Source organism: Cryptotermes secundus, unplaced genomic scaffold (assembly GCF_002891405.2).
Source record: "Cryptotermes secundus unplaced genomic scaffold, Csec_1.0 scaffold2860, whole genome shotgun sequence".
NCBI classification, from domain to species: Eukaryota; Metazoa; Arthropoda; class Insecta; order Blattodea; family Kalotermitidae; genus Cryptotermes; species Cryptotermes secundus.
In genome coordinates this window covers 58,456-82,661 of record NW_019725472.1, presented here as the reverse complement: position 1 = coordinate 82,661, position 24,206 = coordinate 58,456, and the positions used below count along the sequence as shown (strand labels likewise).

The 24,206-nt window shown below is 40.1% G+C and overlaps 1 protein-coding gene across 4 annotated transcripts in view; it reads right to left on the bottom strand.

Moving 5' to 3' along the window:
• The window catches only part of LOC111863471, a 74,764-nt gene that overhangs the window by 11,473 nt on the left and 39,085 nt on the right, over positions 1-24,206 (bottom strand). For 3 of the 4 annotated variants that reach the window (XM_023849820.2, XM_023849818.2, XM_033751081.1), the window contains exons 4-8: positions 16,378-16,479; positions 14,896-14,982; positions 6,900-7,047; positions 6,061-6,209; positions 3,489-3,711 (exon numbers count right to left, since the gene is read on the bottom strand). In XM_023849820.2, the coding sequence (XP_023705588.1) occupies positions 3,489-3,711; positions 6,061-6,209; positions 6,900-7,047; positions 14,896-14,982; positions 16,378-16,479 (709 nt within the window). Of the gene's footprint in view, positions 1-3,488; positions 3,712-6,060; positions 6,210-6,899; positions 7,048-14,895; positions 14,983-16,377; positions 16,480-19,943; positions 20,264-24,206 lie in introns of those variants that run through there. The other variant, XM_023849819.2, reaches the window with a different exon arrangement.

The following is a 24,206-nucleotide window of genomic DNA, read 5'->3' as shown; positions in this document are numbered from 1 at the left end:
AATGTTACTTTTGAATTCATTAGGATTGGTGTTAGATGTAATAATACTAGTATCATCTGCAAATAATATAGGGTTAGCTATTTTGTTTACAGATAGTGGAAAATCATTTATGTAAATGAGGAACAACAAAGGGCCTAAAATAGAGCCCTGTGGTACTCCATGTTTGACAAGCTCCCACTTGGAGGATATTTTATTATGATTAATATCTTTCATTGATACCCTCTTATATCTATTTTCCAAGTATGACTTCATTAGTTTAATTTCTATTCCCGAGATTCCATAGAATTCCATCTTAGCCAGGAGTATGCTATGACTGACACAATCGAAGGCCTTTTGTAAATCACAAAACAATCCTCCTACATAATTTTTATTATCTAAGGAAGACAATATTTTGTTTAAAAGTGTAAATGTGGCCATTTCGGTAGATCATTTTTCTCTAAAACCAAACTGTTCCATTACCAATATATTATTTTTATTTAAATGAGAATACAATCTTTTTTAAATGATTTTTTCAATAATTTTGGAAAATGTACAGAGAAGCGAAATAGGCCAGTAGTTATATTTCCTTTCTTATTTAAAGGCTTGATTTCTGAATATTTTAATCTATCAGGAAATATACCTATTTGTAGGATCTTGTTAAATATGAGTATGTATGTTAAAGGTGATAAGATACCAACTTTCAAAATTTTAGATGATATTGCATCATAGCCATGTGAATTCTTAGGTTTCAAGGAATATTGTTATTTTTTTGAATTCAAAAGTATTAGTATTTCTAAATTTCATTGTTGAAAAGGATTATATAAAATTTTGACATAAAAAAAGATAAGGAATCTTTATAATTAACAAAGTTTTCGAAGACAAATTTCTGGTAAGTAAATTTTTGGCTATGAATGAGAAATAGGAATTAAAAGCATTTGCAATAACTAATGTATTACTAGATAATTTATCTTTTATATTCATAGTAGATATATTATTATTAGGATCTCTATTATTAGTAATAGTTTTAACTATGTTCCAAGTAGTTTTTATTTTATTGTTAGATTTTATTAGAAGCTTATTATAATAAAGTTTTTTTTGCAGTCATAATGACCCTAGCCAGAATTCTACAGTATTTCTTAAAATATTCCTTTGTATTTGGATCATTACTATTTCTATAAGTTAAATAAAGTTTTCTTTTATTAGCACATGAAATTTTAATACCTGTAGTTAGCCAAGGTTTTTGTTTATAAGAGTATTGAAATTTTTTTAAAGGAAAACATGAATAGAAAATTCCGAGAAATGTGTTGAGAAAATTATTAAAAATAGCATTAACATTAGATTCAGAGAAGACATTTTCCCAATTTTCGTAACTTAATAGAGTTATGAATTGATTTATTGAGTCGTTATTAATGTCTCTCATATAATAGAATACCTCTTTAGAGACAGGAATAAAGAAATTATTTAGAGTAATAACATGGACATCGTTGTCTGACAGGCCATTAATAAACAGGTGCACAAAGAACTCATACCAATAAACATTAACATAGATATTATCTATTAAAGTGCATGAATTATTACAAATTCTGTTAGGAAAGTTAATTGTGCTAAAAAGATTAAAAGAAGCTAAAAGAGAATCTAAAATGTCTTTCCCAATGTTATCATCAAGATAATTTATATTAAAATCACCACATAAAATGAATTCATTAGATGTTTTGTATAATTTTTTCAATACTGATTCCAGCTGATTTAAAAAATAGAAAAAGATTACCAGTTAGAGATCTATAAATACATAGAACAATAACATTTTTTGTCACAAAATTTAGCTTCAAAGAACAAATATCAAGATCCTTTTCCCTATTAAATTGATCTAAATTTATGGCATGAAATTGGATATTTTTGTAAACAAGAACACACACTCCTGCTTACTGAATGATCTTCCTGTCTTGTCCATTCACATTTACTGCACACACAAACACACAAGATGCTGTAACAATACCGCCAGTGATAACAAATTGTATCTGCCTGTCCACACATGGTTGAAGATTTTACTGTTGCAAACTAATAATCATTCTTTTTGGACTTATCACCTTTACCAGACACTGCAATGTTTTGAAACAACTAATTTAACAGCAAATAGCACATCTAGGTTATAATGTGGATTCACCACTGCTAAATTCAAACCCTTCATAAGGATTGTTTCCTCAGAATCTGTGGTGTACAGCACCTCATTCTGTACTTATGAATTTGAATTGCTTATTAAAGATCATCAAAACCCCTCAGAATCTTTTTCACATGTATGGTTATGATTTTTAACTGGAGTTCCATTTTTTATCCACACAGGTATTACATAGCAAGTGAATTTTTATTTTATTCTGCACTCTTTTTCTTTTTATCTTGGGGGAGGGAGGAGGAGGTTCTTTTGACTTCCTTTGATTTGGTTTCATAAATTATTTTCAACTTCATTTTCTCTAATAGTTTATGTATATATACATATTTCCACATTTTTTATTGCAAATGTTCCTATTATCACCCACCAACAAAGCATGATCCCAGGTACATACTACCACAGTCAATAAGTTCGTGGAATGACCACAAAGCGTCGTATGGGAATTTACTGCCAATATGTTTCAGCAGTGTTTTCGACAGCTATATCAACGTTGGCAGGCTTGCATAGTGGCCAACGGCAACTATTCTGAAGGCCATTGTGGATCTACGTAAGTGTATGTGAATACCTTGTAATATGATGCAATAAAACCACATTCCACGAACTTAATGACTCTACCACGTATATGGATGTAATTATGCTGTCTTAGGTTGTCCAGTTGAGGTCAGCTCCATCCTGATGGATTCAACTGAGTACCTCTACACCCTCTCAACTGAGGACAGACATGGATGCAGTTTCTTAAATGCTGTGTTCTTTGGCAAACTGGGCAATTGGAAAAGCCCAGACACTCTGTAATCCTGACTTTAATATACCCTTTAAAATTACTACTATACTCTATTAAAATATCATATTTTTCAGAGCTCTATTATCATATATATTTTATGGATCCCCATTTAGGTTATACCACTGTTGCTCCAATTCAACTGATTTTTAAGTCAGCCATATTGCTGTTACAGATAGCAAGAAATTAAAAATAGTAGAAAGTGGCATAAAGTTTAGACCTTATTTCATGATGATCAGTCAACTACTTCAATAACTGAGAGAGGACAAACATAAGGACAGAATGATGATCCCAAAAGGCTTCCACTTTCCTTAATAAAGGAAAGTAGGTCAACAACATGTCAGTACTTGGATTTAAGTGTCTGCATACTGCTTTAAAAGAACTCACCACCATTTGTGAAAATGCTGTTCGAATGGGTACTGTGTAACTGACAAAGTAGAAAACTAAGTTTCTGACCACAATAGAATTCAAAGGATTGACTACTAATCAAAGGAAAGTAACATAATAAAGCCTTGATTCTGGAGGAGTTCACTTCTTCTTCAAATTTTGTTCGATGATCCCTACCTCCTCCAGACTTCCTGTGTCATTGTAGCGAACTGTGCTGTGAGGTTCATCTTCTGCATGTGTCATACAATTGTAATTCTGTCGAGAATGTTGTTGGTGCCAGTACTCCAGGCTCTGTTCCAGTTCAGTCAAATCTGTGCTGGGCGTACGGAGTGACATTTGAGCACTGGACTCCACTGTTCTTGGCTCATCCTGTACCAGAGTATCTGGAGCTAAATCCAATCTGCATGGACATGTGCATCATTTTGATTATCATATAACTAAGCACATTAATTTCTATTTATGAAATGTAGGCATAAATATTTTCTTATCATTTAATAATTGAAGAATGCCTGAAATGTCATTCAAAGCCAGTAATGTTTCAATAGTATTATATTAGTAACATAATAATTCTTAATAATTATCTATAGTTACTCCAAAACTGGCTATCTATGTTCACAGTGGAATAAGAAATCAATGCATAATTCCAAAATACTGCTCAGAATTACTGGGTTTTTGGACTCTGTCCATCTTCCAGTACTCTAGGAACTAGAAAACACAACGGTTCGGAAACTGGATCTGTTTCTGTCCTCAGGTGAAGGGGAGAAGACACCTACTCTGTTGAGTCCCTTAGAAAGATCTAACCTCACTTCCTTAGGGACCCAATTGAGTAGGAGTCTTGTTTAAAATTCTCTCAAGAAACACAATTAAAACCAGTATTCCTCTTTCCAAACGTAATATGGACTATTGGTCATGTGATCAGTGAGTGATCTATTATAGTTCACTTGTTCTGAAAGCGCAACTTCCAGTTAGTATCACAGCTCACACATATGGACATGGCTACATTAACTGAAAAGGTTCAGATTTGTAATTCAGTCTGGACCTCATTTTATTGCAACAGTACATAAATTAATCCCCACTCATTTCTTTGTTATTCGCCTCTGTGGCTAGTACATTTTTCCAGGATGGGATATTTAAATGAACACTGTGTTCTTCAAATAAGGGAAATCAAGTGGACACTATAAACATTCTGACAATCAGTGTGATGAAATGATTAGAATGGCTACTACACAGATGGAAACGCATATGCTCAATCTGATTTTACACCCCATATTTACAGCTCTGAATACCATTCTTATTCTTCTCAATTCATTTTTATATTCATTTAAAAGTAAATGCCATCAGGAACTACACTTTCTTTCTACCAAAGATATCAAATATTATTTATGGATTAATTCTCTATCTGGCAGAAGGTGAACTGCTGGGATTAAGCTTCTTGATACTAATTACATGAATAATATTAAAATGGTTTTTCCTTCCTCATAGCAAAAGACAACAGGAGAAGAATCAAATGACTCGAACCAGAATTCAAGACAATTTTCTAGTTTTGGAAGAGTAGTTCAGTCTCATATTTAGTTCTTGCTAAAGGGTCTTCCCCTTGAAGGGAGGGCTTCCTAATACATGCATCAGTACACTGTAATCTTCATTAACAACAAAATCTTTGACATATTGGATTCTCAGACAGGATGCAAAATTGTTTCCATACAAATTCAAGAGCATCATGTCCCAAGCACAATCAAAACAACAAGGGAGTCACTTTCAGTGGTCTATTTTCTTATTATTTTAAAGAAAACTGTAGTTCATAAACAGTTTACAGTTAAGGTCCAGTTTGTCCATGCATCAACTGGCTGAATATGCAGATATGAGCCATCTGTTTCTGTGAAAAGCCACTTCTATTATTCTAATCCACTGAAGTAAAGTTACAGGCTGGGGTGTGCTAGAGCAGTCCAGACTGGTTCAGCCAAAATGACACCTACAGTTCAAGCAGATTAAAAAATACCCTAGAAGCACTACTAGCCATGTCAGACATAACACACTGTTTTCTACAGAGTGAAGAAATTAGAACTAAATTTTCCATTCTGCAAAGTAAGTTAGTAAGAAACTGGCAATTAAGAACCAGACATCCAAATGGGCAGCACACTCTTGGTAACTGGAAATATTTTTCTGACAGGAATGGGGACTGACCAACAAGCAAATGCACTTTTGAATATACACACAGTCATATTTTTACTACCTTTATATCTTAGAATTGCCCTAATCATCAAATTACCCTATTTTAAACCAACTGAATTACTTCCTATGGGAATATCTGAAAAGTAATGTTGAAATACCGTATACATAGTTGATATGAAGCAGAGACTTAATGTGTGGAGATCAATGTCAGTACAGAAAATTCTCTCTCAAATAACAGATCATCTCTGATCTGTATCTCTAGATATTTTAGATTTCACTAGCGAAAGAAGGGCTAAATTTGTATATTATAAAAATGAAAGCTTTATGTTTCTGAGCTGGCAGGAATATAAGTTGTTTCATGTTCTTCACTATCGTCATAAATTCTTGAACTCAAATTAGTGACTATAATTTGTTGTTTATATTTTGATTACTCAAAATTCACTTAATACGTATTAAATAATTCTGCTGATATTTTAAGGACTATTATGAATCTACAAAATGACTACTTAGTGTATATTTATTTTACTGGTGAATGATAGTGGAGAAGAAATTCTGGGAAACTGCTGTTTAATTCGTATACCTAAAAAACTGAGATCCACGTTGATGCTGCAGTCCCATGCTGCAAAACTCATGCAAATGGACGTCCTCTGGATATGACGACAGTCTGTCCCTCTCTGCTGAACTGAGAGGGAGTGCAAGGCTTATAGCAGCTCCATCACTGTTCACTTTCTAAAGAAGTAAAATAATGTTTTTCTGTAAATAAGATCTCATTTTATCAGTTTATTAACTTGAGTTCTTTCAATAGGTAACATTTATTTTGTATCAAATATCTTCAATTTTATAGTTTTTATCCCAGCTAAAAAAGTAAACAAAAATCTGTATTACAATTTTCAATATCATTATCTATAACAAATCAAATACACGAAAAAGTATTCCAATTTGTAATCTTCTGGTTATGATGCTATAGTCTGGTAGGAGGTTGCTAACATTTAAGAGGAACATACTGCCTCCAGCTTCAGGGTGTACTGAAACAGAGGGAGCATATTCCTCTGAGAAATCTAATCTAAAACTGGGCACACGGTAGCGAAGTTGGTTGAGGCACTATGCTACAAGGTGGAAGGTCGTCGGTTTGGGTCCTGATAATATGGTATTTTTCAAATTAACTAATCCTTCCAGCAGCACTATGGCCCTGGAGTCAACTCAGGCTCTAACAAAAATGAATATCAGGAATCTTACTGAGAGGTAAAGGGCGGCGGGTGGATAAGTCTGACAACTTAGAGCCTACTGCCTAGAGAAAATGTGAGAGCCTCGTCTCACAACCCTATGGGCCTTTATTGCCTGTTACAGGGATAGGCTTTGCCTTATATTAAAATCTAAACAGAATTTTCAGCCGAATATTATGTCATGCACCTATTTTACCTCTTGTGGCAAAAATCTTCCAGCGCTGGCTGATGAGGATCCTTCCCCATCAATGTCAGGAACTCTAAACTCACTGTTCAGATGAGGAAATTCTTTGCTCCCCAGTGAGTGTGAGCTTCCATAGTAGAAAGGCGTCCTTTCACTGGCACTGGAATCAAACACATGTCTTTCAATTAGCAAATTTATATATTTATGTTGTGAATTTCACTGAGCGACTGTCTCTCTGTCGGTCATATCAAGTGGTTAACATGCATTAAAGATATCCAGGAGATGCTACAAGTCTCCCTGTATGATGAGTCGCGAAGCATGTAGAGGCAACGGATGCTATGGCTTTCATTTCCTACACTAGTCGGGATATCTCACTCGGTATAGCGACGGGCTAGGGGCTGGAAGGCCGGGGCTCGATTCCCTGCAAGGGAAGACGTTTACGGCACTTCTGCCACCTCTGCTACCCCTTTCTTGGTTTTGCTGAGGTCTGTGGGAACTCGTATATCAGACACAGGCTGCAACCTCTGGTAGTTGGCCGTGAATAACTTCGCCTTGCACTTCAGTTTAAAGAGGCGCCATCTTAAAAGCGACCATATTTATTTAGTTATGCCGCAGAGTAGTTGGTTGTGTTGTTGTCCCTGTGGCTCAACCGTTCTTGCATCATCAAGTAGGCCACAATAATATAAATTGTAGTGAAAGAAATAAACAATAAATTATTCACACAAAATAAAAGGATACAATACAATATTTTTAATAAATAACTAAAGCTCAAACGGAATAAAAACATGAGTTACAATGAGAAACAGCAAAATTCAACAACAGTCCATAGACAAAATAATATTACAGGTAATTTTTATTTTAAATTTTAAATCAATGTCCCAATTCTTTTTCAATAGTACAACTTATATGTTACTTAAAATAAGGAAATGCTATATAGAAACGGAAATTCTGCTGTCTCGTAAAACACATCTGTGCACTAATGACGACCTAACGAACAAAACGTACACGTTCAACAAAAACGAATTGCTTAATAATTGTTGATGACAATAACTTGCAGTACATTATATTACAGAACATTACAGGAATTTATTTAAGCAATGTCATTATCATCACGCAATGGATTAAGGAACATTATGATAAGTTACGTGTGGGAAGCTGAGGGAAGAGGGGCTGCCATAATGCCGAGTATAAGTTTGTGACCCCCTGAAGTAGGGTAACATGACCTAGTTCCGGCAATGTGTGGCAATGTGTGGCAATGTCACGAATCTAAGCATTTAAGCCCTTCATAACATTAACAAACGGGCCAGAACCTTTGAGCTTATAAAATGCAGTAAACTGGATAAAAAAAAACTTTCGAAATATTTGTCTGGAAATTTCTACAAGAGAAAATGCCCAAGTTTATGATATCTTTGTACAGGTTAACTAAACGAAATAAAGTAATATATTTATTTCATTTTCGAAGTGTTAACAGGGCTAACATCGGTAATATGAATGCCCTGTCACGATTAAACGTGCATACGCACATTTCACTTTATATATATATATGCAAAATTAGCATCGCGGGCAAATTATTGGCACATCTGCTTCGTGTACACACACGAGCGCGCGAAGTAGAGGACGATAAAATCGATGGTTTTGTTTTAGAATATTTGCAACTGCATTTTCAATCGGTCCTATTTCAACAGATTTAAATCAAGAAATCAGGGATGAAGCCTGGAACTACTGAGGTACTGGTTCCAAAAGAGCTAAGAAACACAACGAAAGCCGTCAAGTTAGCAGTCATCGACTGAGATTCAGAAACGCTTAATCACACTGGAATGTGATCTTTGCTGACTTTAAGATAATTTATTCTTCTCCTTGACTTGTATAGGGACTATTTCTCAACCGCATACATTGTGTAGCTTCAAGTAAGAATATTTTTGTAAACTGGATACGGAATAAAGCGGTTGTGGCCTATTATAAGACATATCTTCATTTATTTGGACGAACAGAAAATCATAAAAAAAAAGTCGATTTCGGAGTGTGCAATATCAGCAGCAGCGACAGGAAGGTTTAGGCCTACTGATCCTTCGCCTTGCAGTGTGCACTCCGGTAGTCTGGTGAGTGCAAGGCCTGTAGGCGAGGTGTTCTTATCGCTGTGCCTTTACTATTTTGTGTCTCGATTCTCAATTTTTCATCCAGTCATCAAGTCTGCCACTGGTCTAAACATGAGTTTATATTTGATTTTTGTTAATAGTACTCATCAATTTATGAGGCTCACAGATGGAAAACTTGTTTTGCATTCAGAAGAAATCTAGTTAAGAACTGGGTCTGAGTACTGACAATTCTGATCTACAGAGATGGCCTGCATGTCTTGAAGTAGACCACGGACAGCTTCTTTTGCTTCCTTGCTGTCTCAACATCAACAATAAACTTATTAATCGACACAATGTAACTTATGAGGAGCCGGGTTAGCTCAGTAGGTATAGCGACCGGCTACGGGGCTGGGAGACTGAGGGGTCGAATTTAGAGTCCCTGTAGGTTCAAGAATTTTGTCTTCTCCACGTCGTCCAGACCGGCTCTGGGGCCCACCCAGACTCCTATACAATGGGTACCGAGGCTCTTTCCCTGGGAGTAAAGCGGGCAGGGCGTGAGGCTGACCACTCACCTCCAACTAGTGTAGCGGTCAAGAAAATCTGGATCTATACATCCACTCAGCCACAGGCCTTCAAGACGTAGTGCTTAATTAGTTAAGTATAGGATAGGGTCTCCTACCTCGGGCTCTACAAGTTGGGAAAGCAGAGGCAGTTCATTTGAAGTTCTGGGACAAGCGACGAGGAAGTCTGGGTACATACCGCTCACCGCGCAAACATTTCCTGCGTGTGGAGTGGAGTATTGAATTAACATGTTTCGTTAGTTCTACTCTTACATATTGTAGAGTGTAGAGCCGTTGCCAAGCAACGACCACCGAGATGGGCGGATATACCAGGGCCCTTTCTGGGCAACGACCCAGTAAGCACGTTCCGCAGCAACAGAGACGAACGCAACAATGGTACAGCAACAGGGGCTGTGTTTTCTATGCGGTCAGTGCCGAGGGGTTATGAGCGAGGTGACGTTTAGATCGTAGTCAGTTGATAGCCAGGCGGTGAAGGGAAGACCAGGAAGTTGATGTGAAATGGCCGCGAGTTACTTGCAAGAGAAGACATTAAGCGTGATGTTTAGAGTATGTTAATTCAGCGAGACTGTTATAGTTCTTGTGTTAAAACCCGTTGCCAGGAAACGGATAGTGGAGACTGTAATAGACTGAGGACACTAGTCTGTGTCAGTGACCTGTAAAGTGTAGTGACGAGTCGTGAGCGTAAGTGTTCAATAAATCGAGTCACCAATTAAAACCCCTTCTACAGTCACACGCATACTACCTGACAATATTAACGTTTTGTAATTTCTTTATTTAATTAAGCTATATCAGCATAATTTTCACTAGGCAGGTTGCTGTAGCGGTAAAGCTATACAATTGTATTTGGGGTGTGCTCGGTTTGGATCTCGGACAGGACACCGGCTATCCTGACTGAGATTTTTCATGGTTTTCCACAGTTCCTCCACGCAAACGTCAGGATAGTTACATCAGCAAAGCGATGCCCGGTTCCTTTAAAATATTTGTCGATCCATTAGTCACCAATCAGCCTACCATTCGATATTATACAGCCTGGATACTGACAGAGTCGTACGTAAACCATAAAAATCAGAATTAGCATGGCCATTAATGAACGAAACTGCAGTACGTACGTTGTTTTCTCTGAATGAATACGGTAGCGTATGCGTCTTCCGGGCAGACTAGCGTGACGTCATCGCATACCTAGCACAGGTGGAGGAACGGGCGATAAGCGCACAGTATGTGGGAAAATAACAAAAACGTGTTTGGAAAATATTGTGACAATGAAAAGTGGACAGTACAGGTTAGGCAACATGACTGCGCCTTTTAACACAGTTGTATGATGGTCGCGCCATCGAAATGTATAAAAGACGCTAAAAAGGTAAAGCTATCCATGTAACAGGCCGTGGAGGCCCATAGGGTTGTGAGACGTCGACGCTCCCACGTTTTCTCTAGACAATCGGCTCACACACGCCGGTGAGGTAGTCAGCCTTACATGCCAGCCGACCGCCCTTTAACCCCAGGAAGATTTCTATTAGAGGCCGAGCCGACCAAATGGCTATAGTGCGGCTGGAAGGATTAGGTCAACTGGAAAATCCAATGGCCTCATCGGGAATCGAACTCGCGACCTTCCATCTTGTGTCACTGGGCCTCAACCAACTACAGAACCACGTGCCCCCTTCCCAAATGTATAAACCTAACTAAATTAGGTACGTGAAACCTTCCAGTCAGGCTTGTTGAGATGTGTTCAAAGTAAACCTACAGCAAAGTGCACCCAAGTACATACACGAATTTGTCTGAAGCGCTTCCCACTCAGAATGGCCTAAAACAAGCAGATGCTTTACTGACATTGGTTTTCAGCTTTGCTTTAGAATATGCCATCACTAAGGTCCAAGAAACCTGGTGGAACTAAAATTGAATGAGACACACCAGCTTCTGTTTTATGATGATGATGAATATCTTTTGGGAGATAACATAAATTTCATTTAAAAAAAAACAAGGAATATTTCATTGGTGCCAGTGGGTGAGCTGGTCTAGAAGTAAACGCTCAGAAATCCAAGTACTCGTACATGTTGATGTCTCGGTCGTAAAAATGCAGGGCAAAATTATAGCGCAGATCCTTTAAAAATGCGGTATGACAATTCAGATATTTGAAATGACAGTACAAGATCAAATTTTGATTCATGACGTTATCAAGAGCTCATTAAATTCTGGTAACGCTGGCTACCGCCCATCACAGCGGCCGCGCGGTCTCAGGCATGAACTGTCTTCGCTCGCTCGAACGCTGGATCGTGGGTTCGAATCTCACTCAGGGCGTGGATGCCAGTCTGCGTTTATTCTTCGTTCATGTTCTGTGTGTAGGCAGCGACCTTGCGACGGGCTGATCCCCCGTCCAAGGAGTTCTACAGACTGTGTACAGGATTAAGAAACTGGAAAAGCGCCAAGGTCCACAAGGGCTATAGAGCCATAGAAAGAGAGAAAAGCTTTAGCTCAGAACCTTCTGTCGCCTCCTGTGCAAAAATGAAATATACAAAAGTATAGTTTTTCCTGTAGTTTTGTATAGATATGAAACTTGGCCACTCACATCAAGGGATGAATATAGACTGAGAATGTGTGGCAACAGGGTGTTGAGAATATTTGGACCGAACAGGGATGAGGTAAGAGAAGGTTGCAGAAAATGCACAATGAGGAGCTTCATTTCATAACTTGTACTCTTCGCAGAACATAATCAGAATGCTCAGTCCCTGGAGGTTGAGACTGGCAGGGCATGCAGCACGTATGGGAGCGCGGAGAAATGCATGTGGGGTTTTGGTGGGAAAGCCTGAAGTAAAGAGACCACTAGGAACACTAAGACCTAGGTGGGAGGATGATACTGAAATCAATCTTAGAGAAATAGGATGGGGTGGTATGAGCTGGATTCATCTGGCTCAGAATTGGGACCAGTGGAGGGTTTTCGTGAAGACTATACGATGGTAACAAACATTTAGGTTCCATAAACTTTTGGGAAACTCTTGAGTAGCTGAACACGACTGTTGTTTTTCAAGGACTACCGTCGGTGGGGTTGCTGAGTGGCTATACTGAGACTGCGCGAACACGCTGTCCCGATAATGATAGTTTCCTATATAAAGGTTGTGGTAAGCTCTGGCAGTCGAGGTTCTGAACCTTCGCGTTCTACAGAGAAAGTTAGCGGCCTCCGTAGTCTAGGGATAACGTTCCCACCTCATGACTCAAGGTACGCAGGTTCAAACCCGGCGGAGGTCTTGGAATTTTTAAGGGCGGAAAAATTCAGGGAACAAGTCCTCCGGGAGGGACTTTAAGCCGTGGGTCCCGTGTCGTAGCTTTACGGCACGCAAAAGAACCTCATATCTCAAGGAGACCTCTGAGCCAAATTTGTAAATACATTTCCCGCCCAACAATAGTCTCTAACGCCTCTGGTAGATGGGGGAAGCATCTAGATACCGCTGAGCCAGTAGAGGCCGAACTCGCTGGCTGCGTCGGGACTGAGGACACGCGCCAGTACCGGTAGGGTATAGAAACAGGTAGAATATCACAGAGGGACGTACGATAGATCAAACTGGTCGCGGTGCCTGGGGAAACCCACCCACTCCAATAATAATAATAATAATAATAATAATAATAATAACAACAGAGAAAGTTAACATCTTGGAGGCTTATTTTATTCTGGTGTGCTTCAGTGAGTGAGCAACATAGGGGTAGTGAAAATACGCAAAAAAGTTCGATGTAGGCCTGAAAGAGGTGAGGTCAGGTCCGAACGCGTCACAGACAAAGACAGAAAACCGACATTACGGCCGGAGATCAAGGTCGTCCTTTCGGCAGCGATCGATAGCGTTGCGCACAGCTGTGACGTCACAGCGAAACAACACATGCAAGGCAGCGACTGCCGTGAACTTGCCTGAACCAAAAAACAGCGTGACGGTCGTGACTTGCTGCAGATTAATGTGGGTCAAGCTGTGACGATGCTGTGCGCACTGCATTACCGACAGAAGTTTTCCCCTGGCAACAGTCACGGTCTGAATATGTGACAACTTTCGGTATGACTCCTTGAATACGGTTACGCTTTACTGGAAGGTCCCTACACACTCAGAACACAAGAGAAACGTCGACATACATACACACATACATGCCCCCAAAACTGATTTTAATCCCGAACTCGCTGTTGACAAGATCCAAAATCTTACACACGTTGAGGTCACGCACCACTTCTTGACTGGCAGAATTTAAATCATCTCTTATAACTCATCTGACGTCAACAACTCCATTGACTACACGAGACACCATTGTTGCGCAACTAACGAAATTAACAGACATGACGCCAATGACAACAAAGGGAAATGGACGCAAGTGAAGCAACCCGTCACTGCCGGTACCAGTGACATTCTGGTAACTAGACCTGAGGTCAAGGAACCAATATACTTGACCACACAGATGGAAGTTACTAACCAGAAGAAACTACCTAGGCGTGACTCCATTCACGAAATTAACTAGACCTGACCCCATTGATGAAATTAACTAGACTTCACTCCACTGAAGAAACTACCTAGGCGTGACCCCACTCACGAAACTAACTAGACGTGACCCCATTGATGAAATTAACTAGACTTGACACCAATGACGAAACTAACTACACTTGACTCCACTGAAGAAACTATCTAGGCGTGACCCGCACTGACGAAACTAACTAGACGTGACCCTAGTGACGAAATTAACTAGACTTGACCCCACTGACGAAACGAAATAGACGTGACGAATTCTCAATTCTTAGCTTATTCAAACCCATCTGGGTGTTGGCTGAGAAAATATTACGCTGTGTTGGGATGTTATGCCATATGGACAGATGCTAACGTTTCGGAGAAACCTGTTGCGACAATAAATCGCGGCCCATATTGAAGTCACATCCAAAAAAGTGAAGGAAGGCTCAGCCATGGAGGTATGGTGCTGTGTAACTAAGGGCAACTGAACATCTCGTCTGGTGTGGGTCAACTGGCAGCACCCGCTTAAACAAGACAGGTATGGAGGTATGAACATTAATTAGGAAATGGAGGAAGAGGAATACGAGGAATAAGGCTAAAGTATGAGGCTATGTGGTGTTGTGGTAATGTTCTGTTTACCTAAGGAAGGCCTGATTCATAACGCTGTGAATATTACATATGATTTTTATAAACTACTTCTAACTAAATTGATATTTGTCAAATTTTGTTATTAAGATTCTGTTTTCATCGTTTAATTAACAGACAGTCGTCAATAACTTGCTAACATCTTCAGCGTTTGGCTGTTATCCTCCATCAGTACCTCATCACGCTACCATTAACCTTGCAGCAATCCAGAGAACCAATACAGACGTGTAAACATACTTACGTCTGCAGCGGTCTCTCGCTGGCTGCTTCCTCTGCATTATCCCTGGATCGAACTTCCTGTATCACGGTCCCTGTTCTTCTAGGGTCACTGAAACAATGGTAAAGAAACCAAGGGATGACGTTCTGGCACGGCAGCACGGAGAAGACGGCGTCTTTCTTGGAAGAAACTACCTGCTACTTAACACCTTTTTGCATGCGTCATCTCATCATTTTCTTTCTTACTTCTAGAGAGACTGTTTATTCAACGACTCAATTTAAATTCCCTAAATCCTGTAGTGTCATAGTAGGCACTTTGTGAATGATGATTTTTAAAAGATGGGGAACGCGGTACTGACATTGCTGCTAGGCTAAGTCGACCTTGGTTTTCATATTACAGTAATCAATTCAGTTCTCTCAATTTATTAACAACATTCAGCGAATGACAATAAAATATGTTAAAATAACTACCAACAAATTATAGAAGACGTGTCGATTTCCTTTCCCTCCTTCCCTCGCCTCATAAAACGTCGCCCCATGCGCCTGACTGTTCTTCCTATGCCGTATACTTTACTTGGTTCTTGGCTGTTCTTGAGAAGCTTCGCAAATATTCGAAGTTCCTCAAGGACTCGTGCGAGGATGGTTGGTACGCATTCACGGAGCGTGTTGTACCTGTTGTAAAGCAGTGATTGCGGGGAGTTCGTTCTATTGGGTGGTTATCACGCCTCGCATTTTACGTTATTGTACCATGTCACTCCATCTGAACACAACTTATATGTTCACTGGACGACTAAGAATCTTCTTTGCACCAAAATTCACAGCAGGTGTAGAGGCGTTTTCCTGTCAAAATTTTGTATGCATTTGTCTACTCTCTCAAATATGCTGTGTGTCCTGCTCATATCATTGTATTGTATTGTATTGGAGGAGGGGTTGGGTTTCCACATGCACTTAGACCAGATATTGGTCCACTGTGCGTACCCCTTTGATTTCTACCAGACTCTATACCCTACCGGTACTGGTGCGTGCCATCAGTCCCGACTCCGCCAGCGAGTTCGGCCTCTACTGGCTCAGTGGTATCTAGATGCTTCCCCCATCTACCAAAGGCGTTAGAGACTACTGTTGGGCGGGAAACGTCCGATCAATTTGGCTCAGTGGTCCCCTTGGGACTTGAGGTTCTTTTACGTGCCGTAAAGCTACGACACGGGACCCACGGCTTAAAGTCCCTCCCGGAGGACTTGTTCCCTGAATTTTTCCGCCCTTAAAAATTCCACGACCTCCGCCGGGTTTGAACCCGCGTACCTTGAGTCATGAGGTGGGAACGTTACCCCTAGACTACGGAGGCCGCTTGCTCATATCATACTCTCTCATTTTATTTTCCTAACAATATCTGAGGACGGTTCAGAATTATGAAATTCCTCATTATGTACTCCTCCCCGTTCTTATGTTGCTTCCTCTTCGTGATGTTCACATTAAGCAAAACTGAGTATCTTAAACTGACTATACTCACGAAGTAGAAATGGCATCGTAGACTGGATTCCTTGGAATGTCCCTAGATTGCGTTCCACGGTTCAGGGACCTCACTGTCGCCTGGCCTCTGCCCCGTGTGCCCCTAAAAATGTACAGCAAAATGGAAGATCTTTACACTTTCCATGTTCTGGTTCTCCTTCACACAACAAAAACGGAAGGCCGTCACGAATTGCAATAATGATCAAATAAGGCAGTAGTCAAAAAGTAATACGAAACTAAGGTCATATTCTTCTGGGATGTGATGAAATGCACCCTGTATAAGTGACTACAGATGGGTTTGGATTGGTAATTGGATTTAGTGACCACTTACAGATCGTAACCACAATTAACTCTAGCGCTATCGCTAATTACATCACACACTATGCCTTTGAGTTAACTTTGAGGGAAGACTTTTGGGTACAATACTGGGTAAATGTGTTACAGTTATATGCCTTCATAGCTGCAACAGTCCGTTTTGTCACCCTCCTCATAGATCAGCACAATAAAAGAGATCTTCGGTTTCTGAGGACAATCTTTCCTATTCCAAAAAGAACTAATTCATTTCTATGAAGGTATATAACACGCAGTAGCGTAGGTGGTTGAGGCACTATGTTACAAGCCGGAAGGTCGCGGGTTCGATTCCAGATGAGGTCATTGGATTTTTCGACTGATCTAATCCTTCCAGCCGCACTATGCCCTAGGGTCGACTCAGCCTCTAACAGATATGATTACTAGGAATCTTCCTGCAGCGGTAAAGGGCGGCCGGACCGTAAGGCTGACAACCTTACCGCCATCGGTGAGCCGATTGTCTAGAAAATGTGGGACCCTCAACGTCTCACAACCCTATGGGCCTCCACGGCCTGTTACAGGGTAGCTTTCACTTTTCTTTTTTATTCCGAATAGAATGAATTTCTGGATCTCAGAGAGCAGTGTCTCACAGCCCGTTCTTTCACTTCAGCTGCAATTAGATCAAGGAATGAAAGTTGACAGATTGAACTGCTTGAATAACTACACTGATTTTTCGACCTTTAACGTATGCAACTTGTGTGTTATTTACGAAAAGATATAATCTGGGACAATCGCACGACAAATAATCAAAAAAGAAACCAAATAGACACTACCATGTCAACATTTGTTTTTATTCTTTATTGGCGGTATCACTACATGTTTCGACCATTTTCTTTGGTCATCTTCAGGCGTACACGAATACTATTTTGCTCCGTGTACTCCTGCAGATGGCCAAAGAGAAAGTCGGAAACATGTAGCGATGCCGATAACAAGTAAAAAAACAAACATTGATATAAAAAGTAAAGTAAAGCTATCCCCGTGAAGGCCCATAGGGTTGTGAGACGTCGAGGTTCCCACATTATCTAGACAATCGGCTCAAAGATGGCGGTAAGGTTGTCAGCCTTACGCGCCGGCCGCGCTTTACCCCCAGGAAAATTATTTAATTAATTCCTGGTACTCATTTCTGTTAGAGGCTGAGTAAACCGCGACCTTCCGGCTTGTAGCATAGCTCCTCAACCACTACGCTACCGCGTGCCCCCCCAATATTGATATAGTAGTGTTTATTTGGTTTCTTTTTGATTATTTGTCGTGCGGCTGTCCCAAATTATATCTTCTCATTGATTTTGCGACATAGCAAATATTTTCAAACAAGGAAATTACCGAAGCGTAATTCCGTGCAGTCCGATGAAAGGCAACGTCACTTGGCTGACTTTCAACGAACTGCATGATCATACGTCCCAGAAGATAGAGTGAGAGCCTCAAGCCTGCAAATCGGAAGCCTTTACTGATAGTTTCGCCTTATCCTAAATTCTGAGTAGAACGTTTGCTTAATGAAACCCCCTCTGTATATCCCAGGTGGGTGGAAAGTCAAGCTATACGAACATTCATGTCGGAGGAACTGACCCTACGCTCGGCTACATCCACTAACTAAACTACGTGTAGTTCCATGGGGCTGAGTCCTTCGTAACCAGCAACCAGTCACACAACTGCTTGACAATTTCCCAACGTTTTATGGAACTCGGAGGTTCATTACCATGTTCACTGGTCCCTATTCTGAGCCAGATCAATGCAGACCATATCACCCTATCCTGTATCTCTAAGATCCACATTAAAATTATCCTCCTACCTATGGAGAGGTCTTCTTAGTGGTCTCTTGCCTCCTGACTTTCTCACCAAAACCCTACATGCGTGCCTCTTCACGTAATTAGTGCTACATGCCCTGCCCATCTCATCCTCCTTGACTTGATCACAGTAATTATAAATGCCGAACAACGCTTCACTTTTCGTGTGATACTGCAGAAGCGTGTCAGATGACGTCACAGCCCGTACAGGGAACATAGCTACTGCCATGCGACTGCAATCAATATTGGAGTGACTTCCAATCCAGTTCACTGGAATACAAGTATGTTAAGTGCTATAGTAACATATCTCTCTTTACTTTAAATGGTGCCTGCTTTCAGATGGTGCTGAGGTTATGTTTAAAGTGATTATGAAAACATATATGACAGAAATAACTTAATATTTTCCTCTTTCTACAGTAGGCCTTTCGAGAAGTAATTAATACGTGACACAGCGCCAATGAAAATTATAAGGATAATTAATTGTTAACGTTAAAATATATTTTGAAAACGATTACAACACTACATCGCAATCAGTGATGCTAATCGTTCCAATTGAATATGCAGTTTAATTTCTTCGCACGCAGACACTAATGTTAGCTCTAGGGGGAACTTTAAAATGTTAATATCAAGTAAGCGGTAGTCAGATATCACTGTCATAAATCTATTATGTTGACAAAATACATTACATATATTGTTATAACAGTATCCAGCATCACCACAATGAATTACGTTAACATCAGAAAGACTGTGGGCAATATAACACAATATTTACAATATGAAAGCGAATTGTTTTTATGCGGCAACTGTTACTAGTCGCTCTATAATTTTCAGTGACTTACGATCTGACATTTCCCTAATCTCTATACTCTTTGAGAAAACTAACCTTTCACTTGTACTTAGAAAAGTTTTCAGTGGAAAAATAAAATGTAAATATTTGTTCATTTTACAGATTTGGGATGTTAGAGTTTATTCAACACAATTATACGTCACAAAATAAATCTGTTCCATTTTTACCTGTTTACTCTTCCCATTGTCTCAGGTTATTTTAACTTGTTTTAAGGGTTTATCACTTGACCATGTGATGATGACGACGATGATGATGATGATGATAATAATAATAATAATAATAATAACAATAAAGTTACAAAGTAGAACTCGAAATAAGTACATGTAAACTTACAAGAAACTGGATCCATGTTTCAAACAAGACTGTAAAAACACTAACAATTCACCATTAAACTTTTCCATGTATTGTACCACCTGAAGAAGACCAATCTACGTCGAAACAGGTAGTAGAGTTTCAAATTAACATAAGACACCAGAGAAGTTGTGTTGATGGTTTAAAAAAAAAGTTGGAATATAATTTCACCGCTAGATTAGAAAGCTGAAGTTACCAGTGCCCATAACCTCTCTTGAGGAACGTAAAATAGTGACTCACCGAGAATCTGTGAAGGTTTTTGAGGCTGTATTTCCTTTTGAAGGGTACACGACATGGCTCCAGCCATTCCAGGTTTTCCAAATTTCTAATGGTCCTAAACATGTTTTGAAATTGCACTGCCAAATTTGGCAGCAAAACCACATGTCTTATTTTCTTTCGTGCACTGAACAAACGAGCACTCATATAAATTAACCACTAATAAATTTCGAAAGCTGTCATCGATGCGTGTATCTAAATTTTCTAACAGAATTCAGGCACGGAGACCGTCGGGTCTGCAGAAGACAGACTACAACGCTACGCACCAGCTCCTCCATATCCTACTACCAGTGTGACAACTACTGAATGAAGCGGCTAGCTGTATGACGTCACTATCCCGGCTACCAATCAAACCTCTGCCCACGCACACCCCTTCCCCTACTGGTATACCCTCTACCCCCTCAGGCCAAGCACTTTCTTTGGAGTTGTGCCAATTCTGCAGATCGCCTAGTTTTGCCTGAATAAATGCAGCATGAAGAGACAGAAAATGGGGAGCGAGATGGAAAAGTTCCCCACTGTTTAATTTTGGATAGTGAGTGTACCACAGTCTTTACGTGTGTAGAACTGGCTCGTATCCGCCTAACGCTCTGAACTGGTTCCTGGTTCTCAAGAGCTCAAATTCTAGCTAGCTTGCAATGTAAATAAATCAAGCCTTTTGGTTGCAGCCCATTTTCAACAAAGTTAGTCAACAAACATGAAAAGTGGCACAAAAATACTTTAATGAGTTTAAACAACAGCAGGACACAAACAAAATTCAGACAATTAGATCAAAGTAGGTAAATTTCACAGAATTCATCGAAATAAAATTAAAATGCAGGGTTTTACTTCTAAATAAAAAGTGTCTTTGTCAACTTGGAGAGGCATTTATGATTCCTTTGTCGAATTTTCAGAAACAGCTGTTTTATAAATGATCTGCGAACTTCAAGAGGATGGCGTGCAGCGCTAGTGCGGGTGGTGGAAAATGCAATTAAAATATCCAATGCAGAACTCGTAGAGTGTCACTGCAGAAGATACTAAATCGACAATTTCAGTTTTCAGCTTTTAAGCAATCTGACAGTCCTGCTGCGAAGACAACGTGAATGAATGCACTGCGCTGCATAAGCCGGAAACATACTCCCTGGTCTTCCATCTTGCTTTTCGATATTATATCCGCAGCTTCTACAACCTATTGAGAGCAGGCAACGAAATTCTTCTCCCTCCGTCACGCAAAACAACTTAAGAGCCGGTAATTAGCTGTTTTACTTGAGCAGCATGGTCTCCCTCGTGAGTTCCACAGCCCCACACACACACATATCATTAACTTCTAAAAAGGATTATTTTCACGTTTATAAGGAAGACATGCCATTATCTTGCGAATACTCGTGTCTTTGTGTGTCAGACGTTAGGTCTATATTTAGTTTTAGTGTGTACTTTAATGCTTGCGTCTCCACCTCATTTTAAGAGGTCTATAAATTCTTCCCTCTCGTTGGTGTCTCCACCTTATCGTGGTGAGGGGGTTTGAGTATGCCAAGGACCCTGAGAGCTATACCAGCGGTAGCGTAGCTACTGGCAGGGCCTCCCTTGCTGGACAGGTCAAAGGGTAGGCATCAGACGAAGAGAGACACCAAAAACCAAAAACTGATGCCGGAAGCAGCGTCATCAGCAGCGACTTGAAGCACAGAACAAATGATGCTCGAGATGGTTCAAGTTCGTATAGCAACAGGCGTGACCAGAGCGGTTTGAACGGCTGCTGTACTGCGATGTGGAAAGCAAATGGAAAAACTACCACATTATCACTTTTCCTGGATAGTCTCTTTCCAAAAACAGAGATACCATATATGCGAGATGTTTCCTCTGGAGACAAAGATCGCATTAAGTGGAGGAACTGTTTTGGAAGAGACTGTGGACCTGTCGTCTGACAGATTACTGATAATGATAATAATAAATTCTTGTGCGACGAGCTGATCACTCGTCCAAGGAGTCCTAAAACGATCATGAAACTGAAAATCAGAGGTCAGGGCCCAAGGGGGCTGTAGTGCCAGCGGTAAAAAAATATCTCGTGTATAATTTTCCATCCTTCAGATTAATTCAGTTTTGGAATATTTCTTTACTAAGTAAAACCTATTAATGAAGAAGTGGATGCATTTTTAGCTGTGCGGTACCTGTTTTAGTTATTATTAATATACAATTTAATTGAATATATTTAATTTCTTTTAGATTTGAACGGAAATCATTTGTTTTAGATATTACTACTCTTGAGATGGATATTTCTCATTTTATAATTTTAATTTTGAAGGGTGGTTTTTGTCTTATTACACTTTATTGTCTGCTCTAGAGTTTCTTAAAAATATTTACGACTCATTACGATGACCCATAATTGGAAGAAATATACAAGCGTAACTGGAACAAAAGGAACACTGTGAAATAACAACCGATCTCAAATTGTGTGACGGAGTAAGAAGAATTGTATTAAACATTTACACAGAGTATGAACCTGTAGGTACCTGACTTATCTAAAATAAATATTAAATTTTCTACTTCTAAGTTATTCTGAGGCCTTAGACTTGATTCTAATAACATATAATAAGGCTCACCAAAAACAGTGAGTGAGTTTTCGTCCCTGTACGGACAAACAAAGAATTCAGTGCAGTTTACAGCGAACCCAATATTGGCAACAGACACAGGGGTGCGTATCCGAGATGGAACCTTACGGCAGACTACACACATCCACGGAACTTGTATAAGAGAAGTCTCCACCTGGAGTTGGTGTCGCAGCCCTCTGCTTTCCACTGCATTCAGAAGGCCGTAGCTGAACACAGCATCGATCTGGGACACCGCTTTCAGCTTCAGAATACCTCCATCCTCATCACCAAGACCCGCTATAGGGATCGCATCCTTAGGGAAGCCATTGAGATTGAACTCCATCCCGAAAATATGAATAGGGAAAGGGGGGGGGTTGTCTCAGCAAGTCATGGAAGCCTCTCATCTGTTCCCTAAAAACCCCCGGGGACATGAGGCCAGATCCGCAAGGCTACACAGGCCATGACCCACTAACATAGCAAGCCCCCAGCTTAAGGGTTAGTGCCCTCCCTTTAACCTTGCCTTTCTCTCCCCTGATACAAAACCCTGCTTCTGTCACAGCACCTTCACCCCTCCCACTCAACTGATTTCCCATGTATACTTACCCCCCCTTCCTTCTCTGCTCTCACATAGCTGCGTATATTTCCGACACCAGTCTGCTTGTACCGGTTCTCACGGTCTCTTCGCTTGCGGATTTCTTATTTTTCCTTCTACCCTGAAGATGGAGGCGATACGTTTCTCCGAAACGTCGGTTAACACCACATCTACACTGTGCCACATCCCAGAAGACTGCTTTCTTCATAGTCACCGCCGTGAAAACCTCAAATTTTACATTGTATATTCTAATTTTTATGTTTTTGGACAGCAGACGAAAAGACAAAAGGGTCTGGACTGAATGGTAGCAAGCATTACCCGAGTTCAATCTCCTCTTAATTTCCGCCTGAATCAGGTTTCGATCTGTTATAGTCGTTCCCAAATATCTGAACTGTGCCACATTTTCAAAACATCTGTTTCCTATCTTTATGTCATGATTTTGCCCTGCATTTCGGCGATAATAATAAAAAGTAAAAAGTAAAGCTATCCCTATAACAGACCGTGGAGGCCCATAGGGTTGTCAGGTGTTGAGGTTCCCACATTATCTAGACAATCGGCTCATAGATGGCGGTAAGATTGTCAGCCCTACGCGCCGGCCGCCCTTTAACCCCAAGAGCATTCCTGGTACTCATTTCTGTTAGATGCTGAGTCGACCCCAGGGTCATAGTGCGGCTGGAAGGATTAGGCCAATTGAAAAAATCCAATGGCCTCATCGGGACTTGAAACCGCGACTTTCCAGCCTGTAGCATAGTGCCTCAACCAACTGCGCTACCGCGTGTCCCTTGGCGATAATAATCAATAAATAATAATGGATAATAAATATTCTTCAGTACACATATGTTTCTTACTTTTCCTCACCTATACGTACATGCATACATACAGAAACACGCGCGCGCAGGTTCACACGCACTTAATTGTGGCGTATTACACGTGTCTACAGGAATATGTACGCGAGGATATATCCACATTATAATTTGAGGTCTTGTACAATGCGAAGATCCCAACTATACAATCTAGAAGAAACATGAATTCTGTCAATAGCGATTTGTAACAGCCTCTAATAAGAAGCAGCAA